The sequence below is a fragment of the Nesoenas mayeri genome (genome assembly GCF_963082525.1).
Source record: "Nesoenas mayeri genome assembly, chromosome: 23".
Classification (NCBI taxonomy): domain Eukaryota; kingdom Metazoa; phylum Chordata; class Aves; order Columbiformes; family Columbidae; genus Nesoenas; species Nesoenas mayeri.
Genome location: NC_137574.1, coordinates 4,924,595 through 4,951,337, shown reverse-complemented (window position 1 = coordinate 4,951,337; position 26,743 = coordinate 4,924,595). Strand labels below are relative to the sequence as shown.

Here is a 26,743-nt window from a genome sequence, read left to right as displayed (position 1 = left end):
TCTGGAAAAACACTTAAACTGCAGGGAGGGTTTTTCCAAGCAACTGAGTTTTCAACCCACTTCATGCTGATGAGAAGGAACACAAGGTTTGTGCATGGGGAGACAGGACCTTGGTGCTTTTGAATCCTTCCAGACCTTGTCTTGGTCACCAGCTGAAGGGTGGCAGCCTGGACTGTCTAGATTCAACCTTCACCCAGCTAAATGAAGTGAAAAGGTTAAATAAATGAGTTATCTAAAAGTGTGATACTGGACAGACAGCTGCTGCCCCTCACCCTGGAGATGCTCCCAGTATGAAGACACTGGGATGCAATTTCCAGGTCACTGAAGAGCTGTGACCCAGGTCCATGCTGAGGATGTAGGAACCAAAGGGTCCCTCAGGCTCAGCTTTGCAGGGACCCTTTGGGAGCCCCTGAGGATGTAGGAACCAAACTCTCCCTCAGGCTCAGCTTTGCAGGGACCCTTTGGGAACCCCTGAGGATGTAGGAACCCAACTCTCCCTCAGGCTCAGCTTTGCAGGGACCCTTTGGGAACCCCTGAGGATGTAGGAATCCAACTCTCCCTCAGGCTCAGCTTTGCAGGGACCCTTTGGGAACACCTGAGGATGTAGGAACCAAAAGCCTTCAGCTGCGCTTTTACCTCATGCACCATATTCACCGGACTTCTCACCAACCGACCAGCACTTCTTCAAGCATCTCGACAACTTTTTTTGCAGGGAAAACGCTTCCACAAGCAGTAGGACGCAGAAAATACTTTCCAAGAGTTCGTCGAATCCTGAAGCACAGATTTTTATGCTACAGGAATAAAATGTATTTCTTGTTGGCAAAAACGCATTGATGTAATGGTTCCCATTTTGATTAATAAACATGTGTTTGAGCTTAGTAATAATTATTTAAAATCCACAGTCCAAAGCTGCAATTACTTTTGCACCAACCTAATAGCTGCTCCCAAGCAGACAAATGCCAGGCAGTTCAAGGACAACCAAACCACATCCACGCTCCTCCTGTGTTGTGTCTCTAGTCCAGTCCCGTGTCTCTGCGAGGACACAACTTTGGGAGACCAACCTCTCCATCCATGACACCCTGACATGGGGACCAGCACAGAGAGGGGGAAAAAGGAGTTTAAAAGCTCTCCAGTCACCCAAGGAAGTGAATTTTCTCTCCACTTCCTGAGCATGTTTTCTAATCGCTCTGGTATCACAGGAAATACATGTCACCACTTCCCTTAGCCAAGTGGGGGTTTGATTTATTGTCGTCAGGGTCTGTTTTATGTTTTTAAAGTCAGTTGAGCTCAGTTCCTTCAAAAAAGAGACACGTGCAGGTGTCTTCGGGTGCTGCTGTGGCTCTGGGTTCCCAGTTGACAGTTGCGTTTTCTGAGCATCTCAAGACGCTTCACGCTCAGAGGGCTGGAATTGCAGCCACGGGGTTCCGAGCGTTCCCCACCAACCGATTCCCAAGCAGTTCCCTGATATCCACGGCAGATCCTGGTCCGGAGGCACCCGCATAGAATCAAACCTCAAACCCCAAACACGCACACAAGAAACCCCCTCCCCACACACACCACCCCAAACTTACTGCACTATGTAGCAGAGAAAGCTCTTGGAGATCCTGGAATGACAATAACACATACATAAACACATTAGCAAACCGCTTTTTAAATAGCAGGCAGGTTGTACTTTGTAAGTCTAAGCAGGACAGAGCAACACACACAACCGTTGCTCTCAGAATTCTTATTTATTAAGAGCAGAAAGGAAATTTTGCTTAAGTTTTATACATAAAAAAGTAAACAGTAAAATTTTCTTTTTATAGTCTTTTCCACTGAAGAAAATTGAGAAATAAGTTGTCTTTTTAGATAATGTTTATTTAAAAAAATAAAATTAATTGTCAAAGATACCACACTATTTTGCATGCCGGCCATCCCTTCCGCTTGCAGGACCCTGTTCAACGCATTATTCTGTAGCAAGAAACCGCTTTATCAGCAACGCATAAGCAAAAGAACCACATGAGTCTGGACGCAAACCTCGACAGCTGCTTCAACTACACAAGCTAGTGCGATATCTCCGTTTTTACCAGCTTAGGTCTTTAGTAAATAAATTTCAAGTGGACACTAAACAAGTATTTCACTAAGAGATGATGAAATATTAAAATTAAAAGCAAGTCGTATTGCAGCTGTAATTATACTACATTAGAAACTGGAGTTGTCGGGGATCCATTCACCATATATAGATTATTTCGTAATCAAGGTAATTACAGAGACGGAGCATTATTCCCTGCATGCTTTCCTGGGCTTTGAACCAACGGAGTTGACTACATGTAGAGTTGACTACGGTGGACTTGGAATTCACTCTCTCAGGCAGGAGACTAGTTAAGGAGTGTTACTGATAACGAAGAATAAAAGTTAGACAACATTGATTATTATAAATTACTGTGTTCTTATCTGCCTTTTCCTTAAGTCTCCTACACGCCTTCGCATCTGTTCATGTAGAAAACCAACTCGTTCTTATTTCTCCTCGTGGGGACCTCCTTGCCCCGTTTACTAATGGTGGTTCGAATGTGCGGAGGACGACTTGATTCGGAACACGTGGATGTGCAGATGGGTGGCGATCTGATTGCACACGCTGACACAGTACCGGAGCAAATCAAAGAGAGAAAGGATCTGGCACAGAGAAAAAGAAATACACACACTTAGATCTATGTTTTTGTGAAGTGTAAGACAAGATTATAACACCTCCTGTATTTCTTTCAGGATAAAAGCACTGGGGTCTTCTCTTCGAGAATTAAATCTCCAACTGTATAGGAAATAAAACCATCACTCAGGGAAGAAAAGCAGTTTCTAGATGTGCTGAACTTTCTTCCAGCTTTGTAAGAATACAGACTCTTAATTCTAGAATCAGAAAGGGGAAAATTGGTTTAGTAGCTATACAGATACTGTGAAGTGACCATTAACTCTGAATGGTGATAACCATACATAAAACACCAATTTTATTAAAAGGTTAACACTACATTGTGGTAGAGAACACTTGAGTACTCAATAACACATATGATGTTTTCACCTAATGGGTGCTGTCAGTAATGACAGATGTACGTGACTCAAGAGCTTAAGGCACAGCCATAATACGCTTGCACTGCCGATAATATATTTGCTTGCTAACAAGACGTTGACACAAATCTTCCAAACATTCAATTCTACGCTCTGGATTTTTGCTCCGTGGCTTTAAAACTGTTTCAACCATGCACCAAGCAAACCGTGTTCACCTCTGCTTGCGTGAACTCTATTTAAAACCTAGTTAAATATTTAAGTAGGTTCGCAGTCCCATCGAATCAAGGTGAGTCAGGGTTTGTGAAGGAGCACGCAAACCCTCGCAATAATTACCGACAGGCAAAGCCAGCCCGTACTTACCAGGGCAATCCAGAGTACAATATACTCATCAATAAAGCTGTTAAAATACTGGTCCAGAAACAACAGTGCTGGGCCTATGAATGCTGTGTCGTGCAGGTGCATCTCACTTTTGGTCATGTGTGCAACCTACATTAAAAACAGAAAAGGAAGTTTAAGAAATAAACTTATGCCAGCCAAGGTAGAGTGATTTCAAAATACACAGAGCTAAAAAAGTCCCGGTTCAAGCCACATTACTGTAAGATATATCGAGTACTTAAGTAGCAGCAGCAATGCTGTTTAAACCATGAAAATCTGCAGTTATATGCAATGCAAGGTTTGCAGAAAAATATCTTTTATTAGAACGAAGAATGTGGCTACAGGAATAAAACCTAATGCATTTTCCAGCTTATAAACTCTTCCTCCTGCCAGAAGCGAAACAGTAAAATGGAAGCAGACCGGGAAATTTTAAGGTTTAGTTGAGCCTGGAAACAAAACCTTACATCTGTGAGATCTTACACCACATCCTCACTTCTACCAGCACAGCTGTTGGTGTCACCGTGTAATAAACTGGTTTAGAAATAACCTTTTCTTCCATGGTTATGTGCAACACGGATCCAGTTCATGTGGCAATGCGACATCAACCTGCAGAACTGTGACCGTGTGGGGCGGCGGGTGTTCAATCCCTAATTTGCGCTGTTCAGCTGGGGCTCTTCTCTCTCCTCTCCTGGTACAAAGCTGGTGATAATTTTAATCACTATTTCTCTCTAATTGTTTAAGTTAAACCCCGAGCAACTGTTCCAAACCTCAGCAGCTCTGTCACCTCCTCCCAAACTTTCCTCCCATCTGCACCCACATCTGAGGGGGGTTTCAGCCCCCTCTGCTCCAGCCTAGCTCATCACATGTGCACAAATACACCGTCAAAATGTGAATAAACAGCTGTGAAAGGGGGGGAAACAGAACTCGGGCAACTGAAAGCTGTGCTGGCACTGACTGGCATTAACTTGAGGTTTACACTTCCCTTTCAACCAGGAGAAAGGCTCCGCTGCACCTCCAAATTACCGAAAATTAGTACAAGTATCACTTCAGTGCACAAACAGAAGCAGTTAGTCAATGGAATAATCAGCCAACTATAAAATCTACAAAGAGTTTTCCTGCAATAACAAGAAACTCAAAGGTTCTGGCGCACTTACCACTAGTTTATTTGTTATCTTAGCAGACACAAACCCAAAAGTAAGTATATATAGGCAGGGATGGCGTTCAAAGAGCTGCACAGCAGATTTCTTGTAGATCATTGCAGCCAACGCAATCACTGAGCCAATGTGAAGAAAAGGTGAAAGGACGCTTGTTCCCTACAGTGAGAATAAAGCCAAAGCTTTAGGTTAACACAATATACGTGTTGCAAAGAAACACCAATAAACCAAGCACGTGGCATTGCAATGGGTGGTTTCTAGTTCAAAATTGCATTAAAAACACGTCTTTCTGAATACACAGGAACAAAGTGTGAAACCTGAGTGAGCGTCAGCTGAGAATGTGGTTGAACCCTTCTGGTGCTGGGGGAGGGAAGAAGGTTTTAGGCAGCAAGAAGGGCACAGTTCTGACGCTTGTCACACACACAGGGGCTGGCACTGCGAGCAAGGGACAGGAAATGATACTTCTACCGCTTTTTCTGTGCCAGCAAGAAAGCAACTAAACCAGCCTCCTAGGTAGCAAATAATTACTAGGACAGTATTAGAATTGCTTTTTGGAAAATTCCAAAAATCAATCATCTCTACTGAAACATGAATCATTGATAGAATCATTTTCATTGGGAAAGATCATCGAGATCAAGGTACTTGTGCAGACACTTCCACCAGTACTTTTTAACTGGTAATATGAGTGATATAGATCTTTTAGAAGGATCAGAACCATAACCAATCCTCTTGACAGATTTCCTTCTGCATGTGTTTTTGCACTGTATTTTTCTATGAATTTTTGGGGGTGTGGGTATTTGTATAACCCATTTTGTACGATTAATACAAAACTAATCCAAAATTTGGACTAGATGATCTTTTGAGGTCCCTTCCAATCCCAAACATATTGTGATACTGTAAAAACTAATACTGAAGAACAATGAGCACTTTTAACCACTCAAAAAATTTAACTATTGACTCCTAAAGCTACTATTCTCACACAGACAATATTAACTTGCTTTTCCCAAGCCAGCATGGAACTGAAAGGAAAATATTTCACAGAATCCCAGAATGTCAGGGATTGGAAGGGCCCTGGAAAGCTCATCCAGTGCAATCCCCCCATGGAGCAGGAACACCCAGATGAGGTTACACAGGAAGGTGTCCAGGTGGGTTGGAATGTCTGCACAGAAGGAGACTCCACAACCCCCCTGGGCAGCCTGGGCCAGGCTCTGCCACCCTCACCGGGAACAAGTTTCTTCTCCAATTTAAGTGGAACCTTTTGTGTTCCAGTTTGATCCCATTGCCCCTTGTCCTATCACTGGTTGTCACCAGAAGAGCCTGGCTCCATCCTCCTGACACTCTCCCTTTCCATATTGATTCCCAGGAATGAGTCCCCCCTCAGTGTCCTCTTGTCCAGCTCCAGAGCCCCAGCTCCCTCAGCCTTTCCTCACACGGGAGATGCTCCACTCCCTGCAGCATCTTGGTGGCTGCGCTGGACTCTCTGCAGCAGTTCCCTGTCCTGCTGGAACTGAGGGGCCACAGCTGGACACAAGATTCCAGGTGTGGTCTCCCCAGGGCAGAGCAGAGGGGCAGGAGAACCTCTCTGACCTACTGACCACCCCCTTCTAACCCACCCCAGGTCCCATTGGCTTCCTGGCCACAAGGGCCCAGTGCTGGCTCATGGTCACCCTGCTGTCCCCAGGACCCCCAGGTCCCTTTCCCCTATGCTGCTCTCTAATAGGCCATTCTCCAACTTACACTGGAACCTGGGCTTGTTCCTGCCCAGATTCAAGACTCTACACTTGCCCTTGTTATATTTCATTACATTTTTCCCCACACAACTCTCCAGCCTGTCCAGGTCTCTGGATGGCAGCACACTTGCCAGTGTCAGCCACTCCTCCCTCCTTTCGCACATAGGAGGCATTATTTTAAATAAAAACTAAAAGCATAGCTGAAAAGCCACAGAATCCTGAAGAGTAACTGGCAGAACAAAGTACTTACTGCTATAGTGGATCCATTCTTGCCGACTCCACCTGTGAAGATCACACCAAAGTAGTTTGTACAGGAGAATATGGTTCCTGCGACAGTACAGAGAGCCGGGAATATTTTCATCTGAATATTCAGGATTGGAATCTTCATGGGAAAGAGATAAGAAGTTAAAATAAGCAAAAACAAACTAAAATTGGGTTTAACACTTCTGGTGCACTCAAACACTCCACTTTCCAACACCACATTTGTGTTTCTTTCTTTGTTATAAAGAGTTTTTAATTTCTACAAGGCATGGAGAAATATGTATTTTTCCAATCGTCCTTCCATCAAGCTTTCCATACAGCTGGACCTGTCTCCAGTTAATTGAAAAGAGCCATCAGAAGCAGGCAAGTGGACAGAAACCTGGAACTTGCTGGCTAAATCACCCAGTTATGACATGGAAGAGAAATGCACTGGTCACCTTTTCTGAAGATGGTTGTAAACCTCACAGCTGCCCCAAATCATAGAATCATGTTGGTTGGAAGAGACTCTCAAGATCATTGAGTCCACCCCTGGCACTGCCCCACGTCCTGAGAACCTCATGTCCGTCTGTCCAACCCTCCAGGGATGGTGACTCCAGCACTGCCCTGGGCAGCCTGTTCCAATGCCCCACAGCCCTTTGGGGAAGAAATTGTTCCCCACATCCAACCTCAACCTCCCCTGGTGCAACTTGAGGCCGTTTCCTCTGCTCCTGGCGCTTGTTCCTGGGGAGCAGAGCCCGACCCCCCTGGCTCCAAGCTCCTTTCAGGCAGTTCAGAGATCAGAAGGTCTCCCCCTCAGCTCCTGTTCTCCAGCTGAACCCCCCAGGTCCCTCAGCCGCTCCCATCACACTTGTGCTCCAGATGTAGAACTTTTAGTTATGTTTTATCTATACAACTACAAAAAAACCACCTCACAGTGTCCTAATTGAGGATCTGCAGCCGTACACTCAGCTGCACAAAGACACTTGGCTCCCCAACAGCAAGGGGTCCACTTACACGCTGAAGCCCTAATGAGATCAATTTGCTTCTATTTTTCTTCAATTACAGTCTTCGTGCAGCTTGATCATTAGCTTCCTATCACATTCAATAACGTTTCTCCATCTTTTCAGGCACAATTAAGAGGGAAAAGCAGCTTTAACTCATCAGGCCCCGTAGGCAGGTGAGCACCCTGACCACCTCTACGAATTGCGGTTTCTGGCCACCTGGCATCATTTCATGACACTCAAACCTATTTCTCCCTTGCTCATGCTGCACTGTTCAATCAAAAACCATTTTCTGAAAGACAGTAAAGGAAGAATAAGAAGTAAACAAAAAGCATATATCACCACAGACTGGAGTTAACTGTAATAATTCATTAATGTTATGAGCCACAGGTCTTCTAAGTCTCACAAAGGAAGGTCCCTTTGCTGCCCTCTGCTTCACTAATGATACTTTGATATTTACAAAATGGGGTGAAATTTGCTCTTCTACAAGAAGAAGAAAACAATGGCAAGCTTCATACAGGAGTCCCACGACGCTGAGCTTGACATTGCCCAAGGAGAAGGGGATTTTGCTGGGAAAAACACCCTATGAACTCTAAACTGCTACTAAAGCATCTGAGAATGATGCTCAGGAAAGGCAGAAGGCTGAGACCGCGCTGCTATAACATCCAGTTTGGCCAGTTTTGCTTTATTAACACTTTGCTTTTTGCTTCCACTGCTAGCTGCAGCAGTGACTGCACTTATCTGGTAGAAATAATGGGAAACAAAGCTCCATGTGGAAATTTGGCAGAGGAATGTCTAAGGAGAGATATAAAAAAGCAACATCTGCTAAATTGCTCTGCATACAAAATGGAAGCAGCGAGGCCAAAAGCTGGAAGCACCAAAGGCAAAAGGCATGGAGGAAAAAGGACAAAAAATATCTGAGTAGGAGGAATTATACTCCAAAATCTTCCTACAAAATGGCTTTTTAAATAAGAGGATGCTACCAGGCAAGTATCTTGTCTGGTATTACATGTATCGCTACAGTCTGGACAATTATTCTGACCTTGCTGTGGCGGTTTCACCTTAAGTCAGATGTGTGAAGAACTTTGCAAGGCTGCATCAGCAGTCAGGCAATTTGGACATCCATAAATCCATGGGTCTGGATGGGATGCACCCACGGGTGCTGAGGGAGCTGGCTGAGGTCATTGCTGGACCGCTCTCCATCATCTTTGCCAAGTCTTGGGAAATGGGAGAGGTGCCTGAGGACTGGAGGAAAGCAAATGTCACTCCAGTCTTCAAAAAGGGCAAGAAGGAGGACCTGGGTAACTATAGACTGGTCAGCCTCACCTCCATCCCCGGGAAACTGATGGAACGACTTCTCCTTGGCGCCATCTCAAGGCATATCAGGGATAAGAGGGTCATTAGGGGCAGTCAACACGGCTTCACCAAGGGGAAGTCGTGCTTGACCAACCTCATTGACTTTTATGAGGACATAACAAGATGGATGGATGATGGCAGAGTGGTGGACGTGGTCTACTTTGACTTGAGTGAGGCATTGACAGTCTCCCACAGCATCCTCACAGCTGAACTGACATTATTAATGTTTACAGATATATAAAGGGTGAGTGTCCGGAGGATGGAGCCAGGCTCTTCTCAGCGACAACCAACAGTAGGACGAGGGGCAATGGGTGCAAACTGGAACACAGGAGGTTCCACTTAAATTGGAGAAGAAACTTGTTGGGGGTGAGGGTGGCAGAGCCTGGCCCAGGCTGCCCAGGGGGGTTGTGGAGTCTCCTTCTCTGCAGACATTCCAACCCGCCTGGACACCTTCCTGTGTAACCTCATCTGGGTGTTCCTGCTCCATGGGGGGATTGCACTGGATGAGCTTTCCAGGGCTCTTCCAACCCCTGACATTCTGGGATTCTGTGATCAATAATGCAGCGTATCACAAGGCCAACGTTTTGCAGGTAAATGAAGATGAAGGTTACACTGCACAAAAAGCTGCTGAATACAGATACACCCTCAGAAAGGGAGCATTCCAAATTTTGCCTGGGAAAAAAACCCCACATGTTAATAAAAACAAGAATGGACTAACAACTGCTTGCTAGAGCCTGGGTAAAGCAAGTCCAGAAGAATTTGATAGAAAATTAATGTCACGCATCCAGACTAGACACCGTGAAGAGTTTTGTGCAGCCTGAATTGGGATTAAAATATATATATATATATGTAATTAGGAAAAAGAGCACAGCAAAGGGCTCAGGGAAGCAGCAGTGAAGTGTATAAGAGCCTACATATCCATGAGAGAACAGCAAGGACACAAACTCTTCTTGGCTGCTCCTATTCCCAACTCCCACAGCCAGCTGGGCAACTTGTAGTATCCTGGTTGTACTTCTCACCCGGCTGGATCCAGCTGTACAGATCTACGCCTCAGTCACATCTGCAAGGGAAATAACAAACCCAGAGCGAGCCAAAAGCAAGTTCGCTTCATATTCATCAAGTGTTCGTGCTTTTAAAGGTTACGTCGCGGAATAAGACTCGAGCGATTGCAGTGATTCTCGCACTTCCAACTGCAAAAACCCTCTAGATAATCAGTGTGTTTTCCAACCAAGGGTCACAGCTGCAGTCGTACTCACCATCCACATGAATGACCGAGCTGCAGGGGCCTCGCAAATGGCATTTTAATGCATTTTAAAGAGAATCAACACTGACAGAGAGAAGGGAGCCAGCACAGGTACAGGGCGTTTCATGGGAAAAAAGAAAGTAATAATTGCCAAAATACACAGTTCTGCATTTCGACTATCCAGATTGGTTTTGCTTTTCACATGGTAGCATAAGAAAGTGGAATGTTTGAGTACACAACTGCATTTTATCCCATTATTCCCCCCCCTCCCCGCCAAGATTGAAACAAATCACAAATAGCAAACCACCAATTTTGCTGTCACAATGTTGTAACATTACAGGATTGGGAAAGGTAAGGAGGAGTTGTAGGATATATTTTGTGATCCATTTTGTGCTCTATTTTGCTCTGCATGCAGTAAATAACATTTCCCTCTAAACAAAATCTCCCAAGTTGAAGGAAAAAGGAAAATTTCCCATTGCCAATGTTTTTTCCTCCTTTTTTCAAAACTCAACAAGGAAGCCAAGAACGTGAGTTGTGAAATCTCTATTTATAATGTAGGATAATCACCACGCGGGGACGTCGGCCACATCAACCTCTCTGGAAAAGTTTGGCACCAATAAACTGGCTTATCTCATCTTTATTTTATTTTTGGAATTAGTTGTATCCACGCTCATTCTCTCCAGATGGTATTTACTTTGCAGTTGATACAATTAATTGGGAAGTTGGGGTTTTTAAACCTGAAAGCACACGTAGCAACACTGAGGTAGCCAAAGTTAGCTCCTTTTTCTAGGCATTCTTTTTAATGTTAGAGCTCATTTCTCTAGTTATATGAAGCAGATTAGAATTTCGTCAATTTGGGGTGGCACATTCCAGGAATTTTTGACTATCTCTTGGTTTTAGTGCAAATCAAGATTCCTTTACCCACCTTCAGAATTGCATTTAGCAAGTAAACACACACATACAAAACCTTCAGGAAATCAACGCTTTAGAGATGATGTCCAGAAACCTATTCTATTGATGGATGCACATATGCTTTTCTCTGAGCAATGCAATTTCAACAGCTCAACGTGGCTTCGGTAACAAAAACATAAAATCAACTTAATGACAGTCCATAAACTGCCAGCTGACACCACCTGGCACGCCTAATTTATTAGTATTATTATTATTTTATATATGCATATCAGGATATGCAGCCAGTCCACGACAGCTTTCTCAATTAGGATGCTTACTGCCTAAAACAGGGGGAAAAAACCCCCACACAATAATTTTTTTCTCTATACAGATAATCGTTCTCAGCCCCATTAAAGCCAATTAGAACCCCAGGTTCCAGTATAAGTTGGGGAATGACCTATTAGAGAGCAGCGTAGGGGAAAGGGACCTGCGGGTCCTGGGGACAGCAGGATGACCATGAGCCAGCAATGGACCCTTGGGGCCAGGAAGGGCAATGGTACCTGGGATGGGTTAGAAGGGGGTGGTCAGTAGGTCAGAGAGGTTCTCCTGCCCCTCTGCTCTGCCCTGGGGAGACCACACCTGGAATCTTGTGTCCAGTTGTGGCCCCTCAGTTCCAGCAGGACAGGGAACTGCTGCAGAGAGTCCAGCACAGGGCAACCAAGATGCTGAAGGGAGTGGAGCATCTCCCGTGTGAGGAAAGGCTGAGGGAGCTGGGGCTCTGGAGCTGGACAAGAGGACACTGAGGGGGGACTCATTCATGGGGATCAATATGGAAAGGGGGAGTGTCAGGAGGATGGAGCCAGGCTCTTCTGGTGACAACCAACGGTAGGACGAGGGGCAATGGGTGCAAACTGGAACACAAAAGGTTCCACTTAAATCTGAGAAGAAACTTGTTTGGGGTGAGGGTGGCAGAGCCTGGCCCAGGCTGCCCAGGGGGGTTGTGGAGTCTCCTTCTGTGCAGACATTCCAACCCACCCGGACACCTTCCTGTGTAACCTCATCTGGGTGTTCCTGCTCCATGGGGGGATTGCACTGGATGAGCTTTCCAGGGCCCTTCCAATCCCTGACATTCTGGGATTCTGTGAACCGCTCTCCAAAAATTTCCCCTGTCCTCTCAATCCAATTTAATCCTCTTGTGTTGCTGATCCAGATTGTTAAATGGAACTCACTCCAGTTTTGCCCATCTCTCAAAAAAAGTCAGTGCCAATTTAAGTTTGTTCAAAATTCGGGAGCTTTCTACCCACAAATATAAGATACAAAATAAAAACCTTGTTTTAATAACTCTGGTAAAACCAGAACGTGCAGTTGTTGCCACGCAACCTATACTTGAGAATATATATTTCCATTGATGAGGAAAAGCGAGACCATCTCTTCACAAATTAAACTGTGCTGCTCTATGCAGGTGGTTCTTCCAGGTGTCTAAGAGATGATTAAAAAGGATTAAAATAAGAACATGAATAAAATTACCAGAGATTGCCAAAAAGGTGGTCCTCCAATCACTGCCAGTAAGTGCATGATTATTATGAAGATTTGTACTTCAGTCACATCAATTCTGATTAGGTACAAAAAGCCAAGAAAAGCAAAATTATTCAAAGCAATTTCGAGGCAGTTATTTGCAAGCTCAGCAGCTCTATCATGCACACTATCGCAACTCCATAATACGGAGGCAAACAAGGGTGTCAACATGGAGAGAGAATTTAAAAAGCAAAAATATATTTGAGTTTAATAAAATGAAGGGCCGTGGTGTGCGATGCTTTCTGTTTTATTTCACAGTGCAATAAAAACCCATTTTGTTGGAACTCTTAACGAATATTCAGTTTTAACCTTGCTCACCAAAAAAAAGAATCGGTTTCAGATGAGAAAAATTCAGGAGAGATCTTTTTAATCCCCATCCTATTTTTTTAACAGGAATAATCTGTCTGAAGAGCAAATTTTAATGAATCCCTGAAGAGTTCATGCAAATACAAACGGCAGAGTCGGCTGCACTGCTAAAATTACCCAATTCTGGCTCGACATGCAGTAAAATAGAAACCACGCCTGGTTCTAGTGCAGCCAGGATGTTTTATAGAAGCACCAGAAGGAAAGGCTTAGCGATAAGACTGAGTTTAAGACTGTGTTTTAAAGAGCACGCAAAAGGCTCGGAGCGAGCAAGAGGGAGAAACAGTGAAACGAATCAGTTCCAGAAATAAAAGGAAAGGAAAATGCAAGTGAAATATCAAAAGGAGGGACTTGCATGTGTCTAAGATGAAGCTGTAGAATATTATCGCATACTGGGGTACAGGAGCAAAAAGAGTCCTTTGAGACAGTTTGAAATAGTTAGGGCATATTCCTTATCTCTAGTAATACAGTTTTAACTAAAAGACTCAAAACCTCCTCTTGCTTTGCGGTTACAGAAATGCTGTTGATATTATTGACTGGGTAGGTATCAGAGAATAACGGTTCGGGGTTTATTTTTGCCTGGTTGTGGTGGGGGATTTGAACTTCCCTGATGTTTGCTGGAAGGACGACTCGGCCGCAGCCACAGCCCAGGAGGTTCCTCCAGTGCCTTGATGAGAACTTTGTGATGCAAAGGGTGGAGGAGCCGACTAGGAGAGGTGCGCTGCTGGACCTCATCCGCACTGACAAGGAGGGGCTGGTTGAAGCGGTAAAGGTTGAGGGCTGCCTTGGTTGCAGTGACCATGAGATGGTGGAGTTCAGGATCTCATGTGGCAGGAGCAGGATAACAAGCAGAATTGCAACCCTGGAATTCAGCAGGGCAAACTTTGGCCTTCTCAGGCAATTGCTGGGGGAAATCCCATGGGCAAGGCTGCGTGAAGGTAAAAGGGCCCAAGAGAGTTGGTTAGTGTTCAGGGACTGTTTCTGCCCAGGGGGGTTGTGGAGTCTCCTTCTCTGCAGACATTCCAACCCGCCTGGACACCTTCCTGTGTAACCTCATCTGGGTGTTCCTGCTCCATGGGGGGATTGCACTGGATGAGCTTTCCAGGGCCCTTCCAACCCCTGACATTCTGGGATTCTGTGATTTGTTCAATAACAATCCTATAAGGCAATGAAAACTGGCTTGGAAAAAAAAAAGGTAATTTCCACAAAGAAGAAAGAATATCCTAAAAAAACCAGATTTTCAGTCCTTATACAAATAAATGGAGCCAATGAACCACCTTGCAAGAAGAAAGAAAAATGCTCAGCCATGCAAGAAAAGAGACAGAGAAACCATCTGATTTTTAATGCAAATTGCTTCCTCCTCGCTTTCGGAGTCAGCATAGAAATGTGTTTTCAGCGTGAGCAGCCGAGGAAGGGCTGAAGCGGCTCTGGGAAGCCACACAGGTTCAAGAGGAATGTGTTTGAGCCTATTTTACCACTTCTATCAGTGATCTAAAAGAATATAAAGCAACTGGGAAAGCTCACAGAAACTGTGACTAAGAACCAGCGGAGGTAACTCAAGTTTATGGTTTTCCTTGGACAGTAAACCAGGTTTCTTTTGGCAGCAGTGATCTTAATGCAAAACTAAGGAAGGTCCTATAATTAAAGAACTAAATCAGACTGTAAAAAGATGCGGTATTCTGAAAGACAAACTCTTACACAAAACTAAGAGCCAAATCAAGCCCATGGAAGCAGCACCTGGATCATCTTATTTACACAGCCACAGTCCAACCTCTGCTCCGTTGCCTGTAGTTCTGCCCTCCCCAACTCCAATGAAAATGGCATCAGGCAGCTGGAAAAGGTTCAGTAATGACCTGCAAGTATATTTGGTTAGAAACTCCTCCCTGATTTATTATAAGAATCTTCTATTGCAGAACAAATAGGAGCCTTAACTTCAATTCTACATAAAGAGAAGTTTTATAACACTACAGGGCTTGTTAACACAGAAGGTAAAGACGTCAGACCAACTCAGAAACTAAACACCTGAACTATCACCTAAAGAGTCAGTTCTTAATACCAAAGATGAAAAAGAACTGGGAACACATTGTAATACCTACAGGGGATCCTCTTGCCACCTGCATTCATTAAATCACTGTTGGATGATGTTTTAAAAGACGTGCTCTGTAACTGTGAAGTTATGCCTGATGCTGGAATTATCCAGTGATTTTTGTTTGTTTTCAGAATGTCAAATGGCCACTACTTCGAAATCTAAGAATACAGGAATGCAGCTCCTCAAAGCTCAACACAAAGGGACAGCACCGGGAAGAGAAGCTGGGTGAAAGGGAAAAGAGCCACACTGTTCATGTACTTTGAACTGAAAATGACTGTGCAACTACAGCATTGACATGGACTAAATCCACACCGCTGCTAAAAGGAGCAGTCATCCCGGTCTCTCTAAACACCAACCACTCTTCCTCCGGCTGAAAAACAACTTCTCAGTCCCACTGTCTCCCTTGTGCCAGCTCTACGGTCTGACGCCGTCGACTGCATTGCGAAATTGCCTTGGCTAAAATGACCTAAATAAAAAAAGGAGAAGAAAAGCGAGGCTCCTGTCCCAACTTCTAGCATATCAGCTTTCCTTATCCTTTCTGTGTGGCCTCTGGACTGATGTAAGCACAAGGAGAGGGCGGCGAAGGGCTGAGCTGCCTCTTCTGGCAGCTGAATGAGACTCTGCTGAGTCAAAGTGACTCTGCAGCTCCCGACTTACAAGGGAGGGAAGGGAGGAAAATACCGGGTGTTAAGGCTTCCAAATGCAGCACAAGTGGACTGTGACCAGCGTTCATCAAAGCCCTGAACAGCCCTTAAAATATAACCTAGTAAAAGTGAAAGAATGCAGTTAGGAAACAAAGAATCGATGGTTTTGTCATGAAAGACACTGAGCAAAGGCGCTACCTGGAAAGTGTTAACAGGTCGGGTGATCTAGAGGACGTTCATTCCCCTGCTTTAATGATTAACTTGTATTTATGAATCGTTTCAAGATAAAACACGCTGGTAATAAAAAGATCCATAAATTGCCTCAGTTCCCCCATTGTTTTAAACTCTGGTAGAACTGGGAAGGTATTGAATAAGGTGACAAGACAGAACCACGACTGCAGGGAAAGCCGTTCGCTTGGTTTGGATGGAGATCCACTAAAAGGCCTTTCTGTGCTACCCACACTGGCCTTTTGAGGAAAAATATATATATAGCTAGGGAAATTATTTGCAAAGCAGGGTGAAAACATTCCTGCTTAAATGCTACAGAAATAGTACACTATTTTTTCATTGCACATTGGAGTGTCTCTCCCTGTGAGAATTACTGTAGCAAACACAAACTGCAGTAGCGGATCATTGATCGACTAATAGTAGGAAAGGATTTTTAGCTTCAGTGCAAAAAAATAGGTACCACAAGGAAAAAACACCCACAACATTGGGAAATCAAAAGTGGGTGCTGCACGTCCCCCATTTAATTAGTGCACAGAACAAGCCACCTGGTGCCATAAGCAGACATTTAGGAAAAGCAAAAATATTTCAAAGCAAGAACAGAACCAGCCAGTTCAAAGTCTGATTCTATTTTCTCCTTGTGTTTGTATTTATTTACTCACGTAAATGCTACAAAAAGCCCAAATGGCAATAACCAGCCGCGTGAATTCTGCAGTTCAAGGGGGTTCGTTAAAGCCTCTTAAGTGGGATATTTTCAGCAATCGCTCCAGCCACACTTCCCCTAACCTGACTTTTTTTTGCCCGATGTTTCCTGACAAATTGAGCCACGTCAGCATTGCCCAAACAGTTTATGTTGCTAGGATGATATAGAGACACAGCGCACAATATGCGGCGGATCCCTAATTCCTATGGAATGAAGAAAACGAAAGAACCCGTTTCCCCCAAGACCTGCCCGCGCTACAATAGAGGGATGGAAAGTTATTGTAGCAGTTCCTCAAACACAAAGCGGAGTTCCAAAGATTACTTCTTCAAATAAACCAGGGGCTTTTTCATCTTCTAGAAAACAAACAGAAGACCCGTATTGAGTTGAAGATCAGCAGGAGCATCCAGGCAAAGAGCAAGGAACAAGAGCAGACAAAGCAACAAAGAGCGTAGCCTCAATAGTTGAACAAGCTAAAAATGCCAAGACAGAACATCGAATCGCAAGGCTGGGAAAAACACCCCAAATGACCCTGAAAATAATGATTCCGCAGCAAACTGATGTTAGGAAAGAATAACAGAACTGAAGGCAGCAAACAGGGACTAAGTCAAACAACAACACCGCCCCAGCTCCCTTGAGAACTAAAGGCTGCAAACAAGAATATTTAAGTGTTTTAATTCAGATAAAGTTGTGAGGTTTGCAATGCACATTTTGCCCCTCACTCCCCGTCTGCCCAAATCCACAAGCCAGCAGAGCTGCAAGCAGCATTTTCTTGTATTTTTGCAGTGAGACTGCAATGGATCGTACTGCACGCATTTCAAAACGCTTTAATCTATTATGACCTAGTGGCAGTTCCGGAGACACGGTGGGACAGCACACATGGCTGGAATGTGGTCATGGGCGGCTGTGTCCTTTTCAGGAAAGACAGGCCAGCCAGGAGTGCTGGTGGAGTTGCTCTTTATGTGAGAGAGCAACTACAATGCATTAAGTATTGTCCAGGCACGGATGAGGAGCGAGTTGAGAGTCTATGGGTGAAAGTTAAGGGGCAGGCTGGCAAGGGTCATACTATTGTGGGCGTCTATTCTAGGCCACCAGATCAGGGTGAGGAAGTTGATGAGGCCTCTACACACAGCTGAGAGCAGCCTTACAATCACAGGCCCTGGTTGTGGTGGGGATTTGAACTTCCCTGATGTTTGCTGGAAGGACGACTCGGCCGCAGCCACAGCCCAGGAGGTTCCTCCAGTGCCTTGATGAGAGCTTTGTGATGCAAAGGGTGGAGGAGCCGACTAGAAGAGGTGCGCTGCTGGACCTCATCCGCACTGACAAGGAGGGGCTGGTTGAAGCGGTAAAGGTTGAGGGCTGCCTTGGTTGCAGCGACCATGAGATGGTGGAGTTCAGGATCTCCTGTGGCAGGAGCAGGATAGCAAGCAGAATTGCAACCCTGGATTTCAGCAGGGCAAACTTTGGCGTTTTCAGGCAATTGCTGGGGGAAATCCCATGGGCAAGACTGCTTGAAGGTAAAGGGGCCCAAGAGAGTTGGTTAGTGTTCAGGGACTGTTTCTACTGGGTGCAAGATCAGAGCATCTCTCGGGGGGCGGAGCTGAAGCACTGGGGGGCGCAGTCGTGCCCCGGGGGGCGGAGCCGAAACCGCCCCATCAAGGCACCCCCCACCGGGGTAGTGCGGCTGCTCCAGATATCCCCACATATCAATGCGAGTTTGACAAGAGCTATGTGAACAACAAAAAGAAGTCAGTTTTATGTAAAATCTGATGCAGTTTTCAGGAGGCAATCAAAACCTGTCCTTATATCCTCAAATACGTCAAGGGAAACCCCTGGTTAATAATCCAGCAACTATAAGAAATATCAAGGAACCCAACTTACTTTTAATGATACCGATTTATGGAGGGGTTGAAAAAAACCCATCTGTACACACTCTATTAAAAGAGCTGACATAAGGAAGTGAAAGTCCTTTCTAAAGAAATATAAAGCAGAGCAAAGACATATATTTAGCACAGACAGAAGGAAAAGCATTTTGAAAATAAAGACAACCAGGAAATGAAGTTACTTAAAGATGAAGAAACAAGTAGAGTTCAGCGACGAGACTACACAGATGAAACTCAAACCAGGCATTTTTACCCCATAACCGGTGACTTAAAGCTATTGCGCTGTGTCCAGCTCCCTGAACTAGCCAAGCAATTCTTTTTTCTGGTGGAAAGATAATTAAACAGCAACAAAGATTTCTACAACTTGCCAAAGCAGTTCCAACAAAATCATTGTCCAGCTGCACTTCCAAAGCTGCTTCCACAACCCCACTTGGCTTTTAGGTAAAGCCACAACTATAACAAAATAAAAAGAAGTGTTTATAAGCATATTTTTTTTCCCCTCTGTTTAATGGGCAGGTTTTTGCTTTCAAGTAAAACATGGTATTAATACTATTAATATTATTCGGAAGATGTTTTTCATATATGGAGTATTATGTGCATGACAAAGGTGCTGTCTCTGCTCAGCCCGTGCCATCGGCAGCAGCGTTAATGTTGGTTTTACCGTGTAGTTCCAGAACCAGGGCCCCAGAGTTCCCGTGAGGAGCTGCATCGCTACCGTACAGAGCACAGACTCCGTAACATCAAATCTACGCGCGAGGGAAAGAAACAGTTCAAAACATTTTCCTGGGCACTTGGGTGGAACCATTGAAATGGATCTTCAGTAGCAGTGTAAACAACAAAATCCAGACAACTACTGCGTGGTACTGAGGTAATTTAAAGGGGTAGCTCAGAGGAAGGGGATTAATGAGAGTATTAATGAATTAACAAAAATATTGTAACACACATAGTATTTTACGCATTCAAAAATCCATTCAGAGCTTCTACAATTTACAGGAGCACTTCAAAACAAAACCTATGGGGAGAGGCTGAGGGAGCTGGGCTTGTTTAGTCTGGAGAAGAGGAGGCTTAGAGCTGAGCTCAGCACTCTCTAGAACTACCTGAAGGGCAGTTCTAGCCAGGTGGGGATTGGGCTCTTCTCCCAGGCATCAGCAATAGGACAAGGGGCCATGGGCTTAAACTCTGCCAGGGGAAGTTTAGGCTGGAGATTAGAAAGCAATTCTGTGCAGAGAGAGTGGTCAGGCATTGGAACGGCTGCCCAGGGAGGTGCTGGACTCACCGGCCATGGAGGTTTTTAAACTGAGATTGGACATGGCACTTAGTGCCGTGATCTAGTAAACAGACTGGAGTTGGACCAAGGGTTGGACTTGATGATCTCTGAGGTCTTTTCCAACCCAGTCCATTCTGTGATTCTGTATGGGTGTGTGCACGAGGAAACAAAATTAAGTTCTTTGCTCCGAGTCACAGCAAATAAAATTCACGAAATCACAATCAAACCCAACCCAGCACCTCTCATCTCCCTACTCCTATCTCTGAATGACACTGAATATGTGAATTCTTTGTATTTTTTGTAGAGCAAAAGCTCAGACTGCATCTTCAGTTTGCCACCTCTCAGGGGAGGCTGTGAGTTTCACCTCCTGTTCACGCAGCTCCTTGGCAAATAATGCAAGGAAATAATCCAAGTGAGCTCTGGACCCCCATTCAGTGGCAACCGAGCTCTGCTCTGTGTGTATTTGTTTCTCATTCCTGACAAAGATGAAAAAAAATATGCTGTGGCCAGAGCCACAAGTACCACACGCAATTCTGATGGCAAAATGTAGCTTTACAGCTAACTAAAATATTTTAAAATGTGATAAAACTAAAATTACATCAAACCATCTAGTTAAAAAGAAAATATATATAATATATATTTCAGCAATAAAAGATTCAGCCATAACAGAGACCCTGTTTATTGCAGTGCTTATCAAACATGCCTGGAACAGAAGCCTGCAGGGTGCCAGCCAGTAACGTGCCAATTGATTAAAAAGGTACATCAGAAACCCAAAGTAGTGGTGGCACTGATAGAAATACAGTATCGCTGCGCAGTCCCACGCCTGGTGAGAGGGCACAGTGAATCTCAGTCTAATCAACAGTCTCGGTTTAATTATCACAGCGCATCACACGGTAAGTAATTAGAAAAGGTGACATTTGCTATTTTAGGCAATACAGGAAGAGAGCTGTGCAAACACAGCTAACGGGTACTTTTGGACAGCTGCAGCTTCTTTTCCTTTTCTTGCTTTTTATTTTGCCAATGTTATTTTAAGTGATATTTGTAACTCAAACATGGATTCGTTTTTTTTAAGTATTAACCAGGAAAGCTTAAAAAGGTCCTTTAACCTTGGCATGTGCTTCACTCTGCTCGGCTCTTGGGGGTGATATGTCTTACTCTGTATTCTGCCTGCTCTGCTGGGCTCTCCTTGTCAAGCTGGGAAGAGTCTTCAACCAATTAACACAAATTGATTAGTCATGCATCCAGAATATACTCTTGTCAGTGCTAATTTACTGAGCATATTCCATCAGCAATACTTGAAAGGTTGTGTTTGATTAAACAAGGTGTTAGACTTTAAAAGGAATCGAGTTTCAGAGTTCAGAGACGGCTGCAGTCGGTTCTTTCCTTATCCAGATGAGTGAACTAAAAGGATTGAATTCAAAGTGAAAAAGAAAAAACCAACAAGAACAGGAAACATATTTATACCGGACACTGCTCTGAAATCAAGTCAATCACTATCGATACAGTTGATCTCGTGCAGCTTTTGAATATTGTATGAAAATACTGGGGGTGTTTATGTACCATCCTCCTCCTCCCCACCACAAAGAATTCCTTCCAACAGCCCAATGCAGCAAAACATAGACAAAGAAAACGCTCCTGCCTCATCAGCAAACAGAAGCGATGATGCTGAGAAACTCAAGGGGATACGTCTACTATTGAACAGCCCGCACAGCAGCGCTCTGCTCTGAGAAATGATGGTTCTTCCATCTGGTTTATCCGTATCTACCGAGCATGCAAGCAGGATTACCCAGGCCGGGCAACAAACTACGAATCCAAGCGGGATTCGAAAGGATTGTTTTCTTAAGGGAACTGCTGCAGCAAGAAAGGAACGTTCATCATCACAACACGAGAGGAGGGGAAAAAAGGGTTAAAGTCACATGCTAGAAATCTAAATGCTTAAAGGTTATAATGGATTTTAGTCTTAACTCATTCCAACCCAGCGTTTTCACTCTCATGAAATATGAACAGCATGAATAAAGCAAACTGTACAGGAGAAAGAAACAAGCACATGAATTCAAACTGTTTGCAGCTACAGGAAATTCATGTTGAGGTAAAAGCAATACCAAAAATTAGAAGCTTTTCTCCTTTGCTTGTGTTAATACACTGAAGACGATATGTAATTTTTTGCCTTCTGCTGCTCACTAACGTATATTAGAAGTTGTACGTGTCAGATAACAAGGAATACTAACATAATAGCATGTGGCTATTATGTTGAAGCTCAGTTTCACAGAGCAGCAAGAACACTTTTCAATGGTAAAGGCTGCACGTGAGCACTTGGTTCTTGGTTTTAAACACCCTCAATAGACTTGAGAGGGACAGGAGGAGGATCATGATGTGGAAAAAAAACCCTCATCACTGACAGCCCTCAGCAATTTCACCTGTACATAGTAATGCTGTAGCAAGGCACTTATACATATTTATATGACACACACCAAGCTACAGAAATGCTGACAGAAGGCAATGAGTACTGAAGTCCGCAGGAGGAGGAAGCTTGAAAGGAGCAAACTTAACATCTACGACAATCCCTCAACACACGCGCCTTGCAAGTGCTGAGAAACTAATTCCCCCCTGACATCAAGAGAGATTCTGCTGAGCTTCAAACTCTCCTCTGCAAACACCTGAGGTGTTAAAGTTCTTTAAGAAGTATTGGGGAAAAAAAACTCATGAAATGGAAATTTCTAAGCCGTGTCATCACAGAGATTACTGCCTTATCTCCTACCACAGTCCTGTGATCCTGAAGCTGTTCCCAAGAGCAATTCCACGTGCTAAACTTTGACTTGGAAGGCTTCCACCTCTAGATTTTGATATTGGGTGTAAATTGTCGACCTAAGACAGCACACTAACTCCTTTTCTGCTAACTGCTCAAGAGGAAGGCTTCGCTTAGCTGCCTTCTGAAATACAGCGTCATTTACTAACCTCTCCTTTATACCTCGAGGGTAGAACTGGCAAGATGGCTCGGGTGATTAACCAAATTAACCTTCTTCTCTTCCTAAGCCACTGTCAAGTGGGCTCTTGCACATGTACAACTGCTACAGTGTCACTGAACAAGAATGTTCCCCCAAATTCTCCAGCATTCCTCAATAATGGGTGTTTTGTTAGACAGCCTGAATTCTTTTGCTTTCTCTAGGGACTGTTATTCAAACAGTGAAGTAACATTTTTAACTTCTCAGTTCTAGGAAAGCTGGTAAAAACTGATCCCTCCTCACAGTGTTTACTGCCATGGCTTTATGAGTGATCCTTAGAAGCTAATTTCCATCTCCTTGTGTGTATATATATTTACACAAATGCATATATTCAGCCTGGAGAAGGCACCAGGGAGACCTTATTGTGGCCTTTCTGTACTAAAAAGGGGCCGATAAAAAAGATGGGGACAGACTTTTGAGCAGGGGCTGTTGTGACAGGACAAGGGGTGATGCTTTTAAACTAAAGGAGGGTGATTCAGGCCAGACATGAGGAAGAAACTGTTTGTGCTGAGGGTGGTGAGAGCCTGGCCCAGGTTGGCCAGAGAGGTGGTGGCTGAACCATCCCTGGAGACATCCCAGGCCAGGCTGGACAGGGCTCTGAGCAACCTGAGCTGGTGCAGATGTCCCTGCTCATGGCAGGGGGGGCACTGGGGGAGCTGGGAAGGTCCCTTCCCACTCAAAATATTTTATCTTTCTGTATATACACACCCTGCTATAATATCTACTATTGCAAACTTCCTGAACTTCAATTAGGAAAGGCTGGAATAAACCAGATAATGCAATAACTCACAGGAGAAATGCTGGAGACCATGGTGCAGTACTCCCATGTCTCTGAGTAGACCCCTGATACATGCCCACTGGATTTTTAAAATATGATTTAACACTTTTCCCCCCAGCCTGGCATGGCCAAGCACACAAGGTCGTTACCTGTGCAGTGCTGTGTCGTATCTCTTAAAGAAGACACTCAAATTGCAGTGCAGAACCCAGCTCAGCCCTGACAGACACCAACAGCTTCACTTCAACTACCCTGGACTTGAGATGGTCTGTGCACTGAGCTTGTGAGGCTGAATACAGCACCAAACCTGCAGAAACACAGCTGTCTCCCAAAATCCTTCCTGAAGGCAAAACCTTGAGCAGGTGCAGGATTGAATCCAAGTGGAATAAGTCTGGATTTGGAAGAGTCGGAGCGAGTAATTCCAATTGGGCTCCAGCTAAAGGCAGGCAGATTCCCTTCAGGGTTTGTGCACCACATTCTCCAATGCTCTGGTTTCTGCACCGTGTTCCTAAAATAACAGATCTGCTTCCACACAGACATGTGGAAGCCCATTGGGGCTGGCCAGGTTGATTTTTGTGATATGCAGAAGAAAACTCACTTTTTCCAAACCTGAGATGCCCCAGTTAGGGCACGGCTGCACCCAGACAAGACTAAGCCTGAAACAAAGCTCATTCTATACTGCAGCCCAGCAAGTCCACAATCCAGATAAACCAGTTACTGGGCTGTAAAACGAGAGAACAAAGTAATTATTTGGACTGCTTCAATATCAAATTTTTCCTGCAATTCAGAACCACCTTTTAGTTTCTTCTGTATATTCCTGCACTTTCATGAGCCCATTCTCAGATTGGGTGTTTGTTTTTAAACAAAACTTGTGCCTGCAGCTCTATTCACGCTGTTCCCTGCTGCCTCTGCACTGTTGATGTTACTATAGTGACTTTTACCGTAACCAGCCCAACTTGCTTTGAGATACTTCCTGCTTCCTCCCCGGGAATTTTTAAGCAATACTGACCTCTAGCTATTTTTTTGAGCTCTTTTCAATAATCAACTTGAGTTGGTTAAAGTCCACATCAGCTGCCAAGATCTAATTAAAATAATCAGTTAAAGATGCAGACAGATCACAGGACTTTACCATCTCAACTGATTATTCCTGGAGCAGCGCAGGGCAGCTCCCCACAGCTGTCAGTGGGCACAAAGAGAACCAGCGTAGTTGATTGATTCAGTAATTGGGCACAATTAAACTCCTAGTTTTCCTACTCCACCTGCAACGTTCTGCAGGAATTTAGCAGAAGCGATGCTGTTTCCTTCTCCCTCAGGGCGAACACTCCTGCTCTGCAGCCAGACTGACACAAAGTGCCTTCTGTACAGGTCAGTGAATTGTCACGGCTGGTACAGCGACAGCGGAGACGAATCAGACATTCTGCTCCACAAGCACACACTTAATTTGATTTATATATATTTTTTAAGACAATGGAATTTTTCAGCAAGCCAAATTGATTATACATTTAAATTTGAGCTGTGAGTAAGGCTTAAAATATTAATCTTTCTCTTTAGCGGTCAGCTGCTTTTCTCTGAGCCCTTTCCAGTTTGCTTATTGAGTTATCTCTGTAATGAAATACAAGATCTTGGACATAATCTCATCACAGAAATACAATAAGTGATAATCAACTGCGTGCTCTTTGCTGCTTCCTTGGAATGGAAGGCAAGCTAGAAATGCTGTCACATTTCCTAAGACATCACTACCCTTCACAGTGTATTTTTGACAGAGTTCCTATGTGGGACACACAGACAGGAAAAAGCTCCTGTGCACTAAGACTTTTTTGGCTCCTTCCAACAACTGTCTCCAGTTCCACTTATTCCACAGTAAGAACAGCTAAGCCTGCGCACTCCAGGGAATCTGAAAGGATAGATAAAATATAGACTTTTTTTTTCAGTTTTATGATTGGTGAGATGAAATCTGCAGAAAACTAGTAGCAAACAGTGAGAATCAATTATCTGGATAAATAATCTCAGTTTTTGCCATAGAAATGAATGTCAGCTTCTGGCAGTCTATTAACCTTATGACACGAGGCGAATGAAGAAACAAATATGTTTACTACGCAGTGCTGTCCGTTACCTACATAATGATACACATGTATCTGTGTGCTTATTGCCTCCTCTAAATTAGCTTCATATTGATGGATCATCAAATTTTCATAACAGAAGGCCATGCAGAACAACAGTATCAGCTACAAAATGCTGTCCCCAAAATACAAAGACTCCTCACAAGAACGAAAAGCAAAAGTTACAGTTAATACCAGGAGTAATTACACATTTGTCTGCAGCACAAAGGCAAATTGAATGGTTTTTGATACTTGCATCTGCAAAGTCAAGCACATGCCAAGGTTGATTTTTTCGTGTTCCTTGGGGTTATCAGGGCCCTGTAACATTCAGTAAATGGCAATTTAGCCGCTGATTGTCTTAGCATCGCAATTTTGGTCCCATTATTGACAAAACCACAGTCTATACTAACTAAAAGGGAATCAGAACTTTAAGCTGTAGGCACAACATCAATTAAAACACTGTATTTTAAGAGTTATGGTTAATAGTGAAGATATATCATCCCAAGTCAAGCAATATCAAGACATAGTTAACTGAATACTGTAGCCAGACTGCCACCAACTGACAAAAACATTACATTGGGGGGATGAAACACCAGGTACTTTAAACCTAAATAAATAAGGGAAGTCACAACAGAAGCTCCCAATGAACCAATATGACAAAAGCACATTATATCACTTCTAAAACAAGCTAAGTAACATTCAGTATTAATTGCGGATCCAACACAGAATAGCCATCACAAGCTTTTAATGTGCATATATGACAATAAACAACTTATTACTGCTCTAAGGATCTGAACTACAATCACAAAGTGCAGCTAGACAGGAAAGTAGCCTAACTTTCAGTTTTATTTTCAGCCAAGGTACTTACATGCCAAAGCGCAACGTTCCAGAGACGTACGTCTGCCAATGCGCGCAGTAAAACATGAACGTTCCAGCAAAACAACAAAAGAACATCCAGTCAGGGTTCGTTCCCAGCTGCACAGCAACACAAGTTCCCAAAACCACAAAGACTGCAGGAGAAAATCAGGCACATAGTAAAAAGATCAAGTGTATATGTGCGTAAAGATCCTTACCAGAAACAAATCTATAAACGAC

The 26,743-nt window shown here is 44.0% G+C and overlaps 1 protein-coding gene across 2 annotated transcripts in view; it reads right to left on the bottom strand.

The window, feature by feature from the left end:
* Nucleotides 1-1,711: 1,711 nt before the first annotated feature.
* Nucleotides 1,712-26,743, bottom strand: part of CEPT1 (choline/ethanolamine phosphotransferase 1) — a 33,168-nt gene continuing 8,136 nt past the window's right edge. The window contains exons 4-9 of one of the 2 annotated variants that reach the window (XM_080358375.1): nucleotides 26,517-26,658; nucleotides 19,167-19,251; nucleotides 6,546-6,677; nucleotides 4,566-4,724; nucleotides 3,397-3,522; nucleotides 1,712-2,652 (exon numbers count right to left, since the gene is read on the bottom strand). In XM_080358375.1, coding sequence (XP_080214501.1) covers nucleotides 2,533-2,652; nucleotides 3,397-3,522; nucleotides 4,566-4,724; nucleotides 6,546-6,677; nucleotides 19,167-19,251; nucleotides 26,517-26,658 — 764 coding nt within the window. In that variant the 3' untranslated portion in view covers nucleotides 1,712-2,532. Of the gene's footprint in view, nucleotides 2,653-3,396; nucleotides 3,523-4,565; nucleotides 4,725-6,545; nucleotides 6,678-12,553; nucleotides 12,639-19,166; nucleotides 19,252-26,516; nucleotides 26,659-26,743 lie in introns of both variants that reach the window. The other variant, XM_080358374.1, reaches the window with a different exon arrangement.